At 60.6% G+C, this 9,291-nt stretch overlaps 1 protein-coding gene across 2 annotated transcripts in view; it reads left to right on the top strand.

Moving 5' to 3' along the window:
- Positions 1–349: 349 nt before the first annotated feature.
- Positions 350–9,291, top strand: part of VRK3 (VRK serine/threonine kinase 3) — a 26,500-nt gene continuing 17,558 nt past the window's right edge. Inside the window, exons 1-3 of one of the 2 annotated variants that reach the window (XM_069097209.1) lie at positions 350–481; positions 4,793–4,932; positions 7,887–8,039. In XM_069097209.1, the coding sequence (XP_068953310.1) occupies positions 363–481; positions 4,793–4,932; positions 7,887–8,039 (412 nt within the window). In that variant the 5' untranslated portion in view covers positions 350–362. Of the gene's footprint in view, positions 482–577; positions 2,761–4,792; positions 4,933–7,886; positions 8,040–9,291 lie in introns of those variants that run through there. The other variant, XM_069097210.1, reaches the window with a different exon arrangement.

Genomic DNA, 9,291 nt, shown 5'->3' with positions numbered 1-9,291 from the left:
AAACTCGTCCTCACTGGGCATGGGAGTCGCGATCAGCTTCTGGACTACATTTCCCAGAAGTCGCTAAGGCGGCGCCGGGAGAAAGACGTCGCGGGTTGTTATGGAAACGAGCAGGCGCAGAGAAGAGAGCAAACGGGGGGGGGGGGGGGTGGCCAAGGAGCGGCCTTTGATTGGAGGATCACACGTGACCCACTCGATCCAGCGCATGCTCAGAGAGCCCGTGCTGTTTTTTCCTCATCGCCTCTCCTTAGATACGCAACCGGGACCTTTCCGGGACGCGGGAGGCGGCAGCCGTCAAAGCCCGTGTCCATGGTCCAGCGGCCGGCCCGTGGGAAGCCAGGCGCTGCCGAGACGTTTGGGAAATGGAGGAGCCCAGAAGGCGTAGGTCCGGGAAGCGGCCCGCGCGTGCGCAGTGCCGCGCCGGGGCTGGCGATGCGCGCGCAGCCCCAACATACGCAGTAGCTACGAACAGCCCCGCCAGGTGAGGTGGGGGGGGGGTGTTAGGGGGAGCGCAGCCGGGAATGGGGAGGGACGCGGGTATTGCGCCCGCCTCCTGCGACGTCATCTCCAGTCTCCTAACGCCCCGCCCTGTTTCGTGACGTCACGCCAAGACTCCTCCCCCTGAGTTCCCGCCCCTTTCACTGCTGGGGAGACTGAGTCCTCCCCGCGGCCTCGGTCTGTTAGGCTCCCGATGCTGGGGACCCCTCCTCGTTCTCACTCTGGGGAGCAGGGCAGAGCCGAGGTCGCGCGCGCGCGGAGCTTTTATTGGAGGAGAAACTGAGGCTCACAGCGGGGGTCTCCTGCACCGCCCCCTCCTCTGGGTCTGCACGAGAATGAATTGCGGGCTCGTTAGGGCCGCCCCCGCCCTCGGGGAGCCCACCTTCTAGCCGGGACACCTCCCCGAGCCATCCGAGACCTGTCGCGTGGGAGGGAGGGTGGGCCCCGAGGGGGCAGCACCGCGGCAGGGGCGCGGAGGTGCGATATGCCGCCTGTGTCCCAGCCCCGTCAGCAGGTGCCTGCTGGACAGCTCCCGGGGCTCTCCCAAGTCCAGCACCTCCAGCCCCCCCACTCCTCCCTTTGGGGGCCCCCCAGCTGGAAGGATCTCCTGATTGCCTCAGCCCCGCCCGCCCTGCTCATGGGACCCCCCCCCCGGTCCCTCCTCCTCCGATCTCTCTCCCATTGCCACCCCAGGCCGAGTGCCCTTCCTCCTCGCCTCAGTGTCAGACCGAGGCACTCATGTTATGGGTCAGGCTTCCTCCCTCTGTCGGCTCTGACTCTCCATGACCCCAGGGGGGGTTTTCTTGGCAGACATGCCGGAGCAGTTTGTCATTTCCTTCTCCAGCCCTTTTTACAGATGAGGGACCTCAGGCAAACAGGGGCAAGTGACTTGCCCAGGCTCACATAACTAGTCCAGTGCCTGAGACTGGATTTGACCTGAGGAATCTTCCCTGATTCCGGTGGGCACTCTGGGCGTTGTGGCGCTTCCTGTGTAGAAGGGTCAGTCACAAGGCCGGCCCCTGGGGCCTGGAGCCATCCTAGAGTTCGGGGCAGTACAGGGGAACACAGCGCAGACGGCCTTCCTGGTCCCCCAGGCCCAGGTGCCCTGGGTTATGGAGAGCGGTCTGATTGGCTGGCGGGCAGCAGCCGGCCCTGGGCCGGGGCTGGGAACCGTCCGCCGTGGTGTCCACCTGCCGGCCAGCCAACAGGGCCTTCTGGAAGGAGACTTCCCGGTGCCCCCAGGATCGGGCAGGACAAGGAGGTGGCCCTTGGCATTCGGCTTAGCTCAGATGGCTGAGCTTCCAAGGGGAGCCCAGAAACAGAGAACATGGCCCTGGCTCTCTGAGGCCATGCCAGGGGGAGCAGCTCCAGCATGGACTCGGTGTCCCCTTGGCCAAGGCTCTCCCTCCTTCACATGGGCCTGTCTGAGTGAGCTTCTCTCCTCCCTGAGCCCAGCCCTCCACATTCCTTGGGGCCCCAGGGGCCAGCACCCTGGACAGGGCCCTGATGCTTGGGGGGCAGGGGGGACAGGACTCTAGCCAAACCACCTCAGTTTCCTCACCTGTAAAATGGAGGTGATAACAGCTCCGCCTCCCAGGTTGTGTGAGGCTTAGATAATATTTATAACCGCTCCTTACTAATGCTGGCCATCGTTATCAGAATGAATGAATGAGAAGGCCTTTAGTCAGGACCTTCCCTCTGCTCCCCCCACCGTGCCAAGGGCTATGCTGAGCTGGAGGCCAAGGCCTGAGGAGGCACGAAGGAGTGGCCCAGGCCTGGTCGCTGCTGGATGCTGAACCATTTGGCAGCATTTTCACAGAAAGGAGCTTCCTCTCTGGGTCCCCGGTGGCCAGGGCTGCTTGGGGCCCTTTGGGGAGTGATGGTCCTGTCTGCGCAGTGGTCACTTGTAGGTGCGTGGTCCTGGCTTTGTCACTTACTGTGTGATAGGCGGTCCCTTCCCCCTCTGCATCTCAGGCCCCTCCTCTGTAAACAGAGCCCATAATCCCTGGCACATCAACCCTTCCAGGGGGCGGAGAGAGAGCCTGAGGACCGGGAGAACACCAGGGCATGTCCAGCCACGTTTGAGAAAAGGGAACTAGGCCCGTCCCCAGGCCCAGACCCACCCAGAGCCTGGAGGAAGCGTTGACTTCCTTCTGCACACAGCCTGGGCCTTCTGGTTCCTCCCACAGGGCATTGCAGCTGAAGGGCACTCCCTCCCCACAGCAGGAGAATGTTTGGACTGGGGAGTTCACCTAAGCACCGGTAGGACTCTGCGCCTTCAGGAAGGCACCTGGGGCCTCAGTTTCTCCTCTGGGTGGTGGGAGTGTTGTTTTCTTTCTGGCCCTCAGCTCAGTTCTCTGTAGGGGTGATGCAAGAATGCCAGCCCAAGAAACAGGACAAACAAGGAAGTCTAGAAAAGACGCCAGTCCCTTCACTTCCCCCCCGGCTTCTGGGGCGGTACCCAAGCCCTTCTTCCCGGGATGGGTGCTTCCACGAGGCTTCGGAGGCCCTGTTTGGGGAACTCTCTTGGGAGTGGCTTCTTACTCCACCCCCTCCCTGGAGAGGGGCCTTTTCAGTTGGTGTGGGGCTTTGGGCTGGACTAGAACAAGGGGCTCCCTGAGGACCAGCCCATAGCTCTGGTGGCTATTGGCCTGGGACCTGCACCCAAGCAGATGCAGTGTCTGGAGTGTTGTGGAGCCCCCCAGGACTGAGCCCTAGATGGGGCCAGGCACAGCCCTAGAGCTGGCCTTACCCCCTCACTGGGGAGCCCCCCAGGACTGGGCCCTAGATGGAGGGATAGGCACAGCCCTGGAGTTGGCCCCACCCCACACTGGGGAGCCCCCCAGGACTGGGCCCTAGATGGGGGCAAGCATGGCCCCAAGCAGGCCCCATCCCACACTGGTTCCCTTCCACCTCAGGCCCCTGCATGGCTGCTTCTCCTCTCCGGGCCTCCTGCAGCTGAGTTCCTTTCCCCCTTTGGCTGCTGTATTCCAAAGCCCCTCTCAGCCCCACATTCAGTGTCTGACGTCCTTCCCATGGTCTGTGTTCCAAGGTCCCTTCTCTTTATTCTGTCCCTCTGTCTGTCTTCCCGGGGCTCTCCCCTTTCAGGGCTTTCTGGGCTCCTGGTTCTTTGGCCCCCGGCTCCCTGGGAGGGCCCAGGATCATTGTGCACATGCCCAGCTCAGTGGTGGCAAACAGAGAGAAGCCGTGCCTGCTGCCAGATTGACCTAGAAAACCACAACTTCACATTATCTGGGTCACGTTGTGTTTTTATTCACTGGGGTAAATGCTTCCCATGTGCGTTTCAGTCTGGCTCCGGACCTTTGTCTGAGCAGGGATTGTGACCCCTTAGCTCCAGCTGTCTTTTGTCCCCTAGGGCTACTGCGTAGAGACCCTGGGGGAGTCACCTCTCTGTTACGTGAGGGGCTAGATCTTATGATCCCTCAGGAGCACCCCGACTCCCCATCCCATGGCCATTTTACAGATGGGACAACAGAGGCCAAGAAAGGGGGAAGTTGTTTCATTTGTTCACCATTTGTTGCCTGTCTCCCCCAGTATGTCTGAGCTGTGTGCTGTACCTGGATCGGCCCCTGTCCTGCCCTCAGGAAGCTCCCTGACCGCCACGCACCTGGCCCTGTGAGGCGTCTGAGGGGAGGGGACCTGACTCCCACTTCTCTAGCTCCAAAAGCAGACCCCTTTCCATAGCGCCCTGGCACAGGGCGGTGGCACATGTGTCACCCCCTCAGAGACAGACCCAGGGAAATCCAGTGACGCCATCACAGAACACACGTCTGCACCTGCATCCAGACCCAGACCTCCAGACCCCAGGGCTCTTGTCCCGCCCTCTGCACAGAGATCTGCGGGACACCCAGATGCCAACTCTCCATGTTACTGAGAGGAAACTGAGACCCACAGAGATGCAGGGGGCCTGGTCACCAGGACCTCATAGAGCTTCACAGTGGGCCTCTCCAAGCCTATCCCCACTGGTGCCAGAGGGTCACAGCCTTAGAAGGGGTCATGGCCTGAGGGGGGGCCACACCCTCAGAGGGGGTCACGACCTGAGGGGGGGCTCACAGCTGGGCCATGGAGGTTGGATTCAGGTCATGTGCTCAGACCTGATTTGCTGTAAGAAGGTAGGGGGTCCCTGGAGTCCCCTGAGGTGGTGCCGATGGAGTCACAGAAAGCAGCAGGGGGCAGGGGGGGAGGCCCCGCTCTGGCTGGCCACCAGCTCCTTCCTTTCCCCTCTTCTGCGGCGCTCCCTGCTGACTGGCTGTCGGTGCCTGCTCTCCCACAGAACCATCCGTTTCTGCCCAGCATGCCGGGGAGAGGTAAAGCCAACTTTCCACTTCTGCCCATACTGTGGAGATGTCTTGCCAGAGAAGGATGAGACGGGGGCCGGGAGCTCTCTGGAGGAACATGGGACTGTGGGAGAAGGTACTGCCGCTGGGACCGTGAGCCCCCGAGGTCATAGTGACCAGTCTTCCTCCAGGTCCGGCTGTCCAGAAGTCAGAGCTCAGAGGGACAGTTGTGTCCAAAGTTCCGCTCTGTGTGGAGGCCCCTTGTACCAGGTTGGGGCCGGGTCTGAGCTGGAAGGGTCCTCAGGTGTCCTTGCCCTAAAAGGAGACTGCATAGCAGAGTGGGGATGGCCCCCAAAGGTGCTGGGGTCATAGAGGGAGGGCAGTGGAGGACTGGGCCCAGAAATGGAAATAGCAGAGCGAGGCTGGGGAGGTCAGTGGCTAGGGCAGCCCTCCTGCTGGGGCACAGTCGCCCGATTCAGGGAGGAGCTGGAGCAGTGTAAGGATGAGGGGAGGTTGATCACTCGAGGTCCCTGTTGCCAGGCTCGAGGCTGATCTTGTTCAGGCTGATTTGCCCCTGAATCCAGGGTATTGTGGGGAAGCCGATTCTCAGAATCAGTGGCAAACCAGGACATGCCTGTGGATCCCTTCATTTCAGGCAGGAAGCAGGGCAAGGGGTAGAACAGCCTGGGGTGGGGGGGGAATTAACAGGTGACACAGTGTGGCTGTGTCGGGACCCACGAGGCCAGACTGCCCATTTTACAGCACATAGGGCTCTTCAGTGTCCGAGGCAGGATTCACCGCCCGGCTCCACTGGCCTGTGCCGGCCCACTTCCTGTCCACCCCATGCAGGCCTCCCCTCTGCAGCCATAGACTGGGAAGGCATCTTAGCTGCCTCTGACCCAGCTCACTTGGTGCAGGCCTGGCCCAGAGCACCTGCCCCTTCCGTCTCAGCCAGAAGGGTCCGAGAAGCCTGCATTTAGATCTGACAGACCCCTTGGAGGCCTCTAGTCCAGCTTCTTCCTTTTACAGGGGAGGAAACTGAGGCCCCAGGTGCATAAAGAACAAAAATAGCAGCACTGTCAGGATTTGAACCCAGGCCTCGCCAGTCTGAGTCCCTCAGTAAAAACTCCTGTGAATGTAAGCCCTGAGCGTCCCTGAGGAACACTGGCAGGGTCGTTCTGAGGATGGACCAGGGGAAGGGCCACGTGTCTCTGGGACCCCCGAGGTCCTCTAGCCCAGCGCCTGCTGCAGGAATCTCTTCTCGAGGCCCTGCACGGTCTCCAACCCCGTCCTCTGTGTGACAGGCGCCTCGCCCCTCTGAATCTAATGATCCCCCATCAGCAGGTCAGCCCCTCAAGGGCAGGCCCAGTCCTTGCATTTAGTGCGTGCTTGGATGAGGCTGAGCCTCCATGTCTACCTGTCCCTCTTCCCATCTCCCAGCTCATCCCAGACCCCTTGGGCGTGTAGACAGGTAGGCAGGGACTGCATCCCTGGTGTCTCTAGCAGGCACTCAGCCATTCTCAGGGAAGGCCCTGCTAAAACTGGGCTGCCTGGCAGAGAGACTGGGTGGCCAGTTTGGAAAAGGCGGCCCACGCGCCTCTGTCCTCTGCAGGGGCTCCTTCCCTGTCCTCCGCCATCCATCGGCACAGATGCTCCTCGGCCCCAGCTGCCAGTTCTGGGGCCTCAGGACTGGGCCCCAAGGATGGCCATTGCTCCTCCATAACTGTGTCCACCCCTTTCAACCCCCAGCTCTGGGCCTGTAGCAGCAAGCCCCCTCGCATCCCCAGGAGGACTGCTAGCACAGGTTCTTAGATCTGCTTTTCTAAAGGAAAGTAACTCAAAAGGGGTTCACAATCTTACTTTGATCAAACATATGTCATTTACCTAGTTCAGGGGGAAAAGTCAGCACCCTGAACTTCAGAGAAAATACAAACAGAAGTTACAAGCAGACAAAAAATACAGACAGAGAAAATAACACAATTCAGCAGACCAACAGACAGGGCTTCCAGCTGTCTGACCATCACATACATGCAGTTAGTCACCAGAGAGAGAAGCACCTACATCTGGGTTGTCAAAGCTGGGGGGCCAACGCCTGCCCAGTCTCATCTGGCCACATCACACAAGTCTTCCCAAGGTAAGCCCCAAAGCAAAGCCTCCCTTCAGAGTATATATAGCCTTCTCCAGGGTCAGAGCACGTCATAACCCCGCTGACCCACTGCCCAATCACAAAGTCACAAGGTGTGGATGTCCGTGAAGAACCGGCCCCTGGCCCCTGCCGCCTCCCAGGCTCCGTGTGAGCGCCTACCACCTATTAGGGGGCAGAGTTTCTTTTCAAATCAGGAAAGGTCCTCAGACTCACCTAGGCCTGTGAAGGGGCCATTAGCATTAGAGCCTGTCCCTGGCCACTCCTGTGGAGGCTGCTTCCTCCTCCTCCTCACCTCCTGCCTTCCCTCATGACCCATGTTCTGCAGGAAGCCCTTCCCTGTCCCCTTCCATGGTCACCCCTGCTCTACTGACGTGTGGGCTGTTTCCTTTCACAGGGCCTCCCATACACACTCAGTGAATCCCGGGGCTCCCTGTCTCCTCTGCTTGGCATTCAGAGCCCTTTGTAAGACAGTCCCTGAGGGCCCTTCACACCCCCTTCCAGTGACAGCTGGCCTCTGGCCGCCCCTCACTCGGGGGATTCTCACTGGGGATTCCCCAGGCCCGAAATGTCCTCATTCCTTCTCCAGGCAGTCTGTCCCAGGGGCCTTCCCTCTGGCTCTGCCTTTCTCTGCATCCGACACCAGGCCAGTGCTCAGTGATGCTTAGTCCCTGGCGCCTGGCTTCCCTCAGTCTGTGGCTCAGCTATCTGGGGGAAGCCTGGCTGGAGCCAGAGGCTCTCCACTGTGGCCTCTCTGGGCCTTGGGGCAGAGCCACTGTTTAGAACTTAGTAAGAAGCAAAACCTGAGAGCTGGGAGGAATCGTGGAAGGCCGGGAAGAGAGGGGCCTTTGAATGGAGAACGTGGGAGGGCAGATCTGGGGGTGCCCGCCGCCGCTCTCTGCTGGGGCTAGCGCTGCGCTTGAGCTCGCCCCCGTTCTCTGTTCCAGTTCCCCAGAAGAGAGTGGCCCACCAAAGCCCAGGGGTCCAGAGGAAGAAAAGAAATTGGCCCCTGCCTGGCTCCTCGCCTCCCCCATCCACCGGCATCCACCAGCAGATGAACAAGGAGGAGGCGTCGCCCAGCTTCCTGGGGATGGCCAAAGGTGAGCGCAGGCACTGCCCGGCCTGACATGTCAGGCAGAGGAGGAAGAGGCCACCTTCCAGGGTCTCGGGAGGCAGAAGGCTCTGTCCTCTCTCCCCAACAAGCTCTAGCTCCCTCGCTGTCCTATTCCTTCTTCCTTGCCTGGTGCCACATGGGCAGGGGGAGGGGAGTCACAGAAGCAGCCCAGACCTCAGAGGGCCCCGGTGTAGGGGACCCATGAAAGGGAGGCTGGAACCTTTGTGCTCGTCCCCTCTGTGTGTGACCTGGGCTAAGTCATCGACCTTCCAGGGGCCTCGGCTCCTCTTCTGTGAAAGGAGAGAGTCAGGCTGTGTCACCTCTCGGGCCCTTGGGAGTGCTGACGAGCCTGCGGACACTTGCAGAGTGGTCATTCCCAAGAAGACACCCCTGACCAGGGGATCTTCCCAGCCTCTGCTCACGTGACAGCCTCCTTCTCAGACTGCCCGCTGTGCAGCTGGACAGGAAGCTTTTCCTTAGACTGAGTTGAAATGTGCCTCCTTGAGGCGTCTGCCTGTTGGTGCTGATTCTGCCCTCGGGCTAGCTAGAACCAGTCCAGTCCACCTCCCCAAGACAGCCCATCGGCTGCCTGAAGCCGTCCCTGGCCTCTCTGCCAAGTCCTCTCATCTCCGCATGAAACATGCCTGGCGTGGTTGGGTCAGTGGGAGCATAAAGGGAGGAATGGGGGCCCCTTGTGCCAATGACCAGGCAGAGGGGGAGGGCCCCCTTTGATCACAATCAGAAGGGCATTGTTTCCTGCTGTGGTGGGAAGGAAGACAGTGTGGGCATGTGCAGGCCTGGGGGGCCCTTCCTCAGCACAGAGGTGGGAGCCCCAAGGGCAGTGTGGGCATTTTCTAGCCTGGTCAGGGGTTGGTTTGGGATGCTTGACAGTCCTCATACGTAGAGGGGAGGTAGGGACTGGGTCATTGGGATGTGACAGTCAGGTAGCCCAAGAAGGCAGATGGGGACACTCCTAGACACGAAAGATACCCAGCAGGGCCGGTCAGAGCAGAGCCTTGGAGGGTGAGCTGTTAGGAAGGACCCGGGCTTGGCAGCACCTGAGGGTGCTTTGGTTCAGTGTAAGAGAGTAGAGTGGAAGAAGAGCTCCCCAAGCAGCAGAGACAGAGGGCACGAGACCTCAGCCCAGCAGCCTTGCCTTCTGACCCATCCTGACTACGTGACCGTACCGGAGCAGGAGAGACAGAGGGCACGAGACCTCAGCCCGGCAGCCTTGCCTT

Source organism: Petaurus breviceps, unplaced genomic scaffold (genome assembly GCF_028583685.1).
Source record: "Petaurus breviceps papuanus isolate PSGF00001 unplaced genomic scaffold, PetGlider_PUasm1.0 355, whole genome shotgun sequence".
Classification (NCBI taxonomy): Eukaryota; Metazoa; Chordata; class Mammalia; order Diprotodontia; family Petauridae; genus Petaurus; species Petaurus breviceps.
This window is presented reverse-complemented; position numbering and strand designations above follow the sequence as displayed.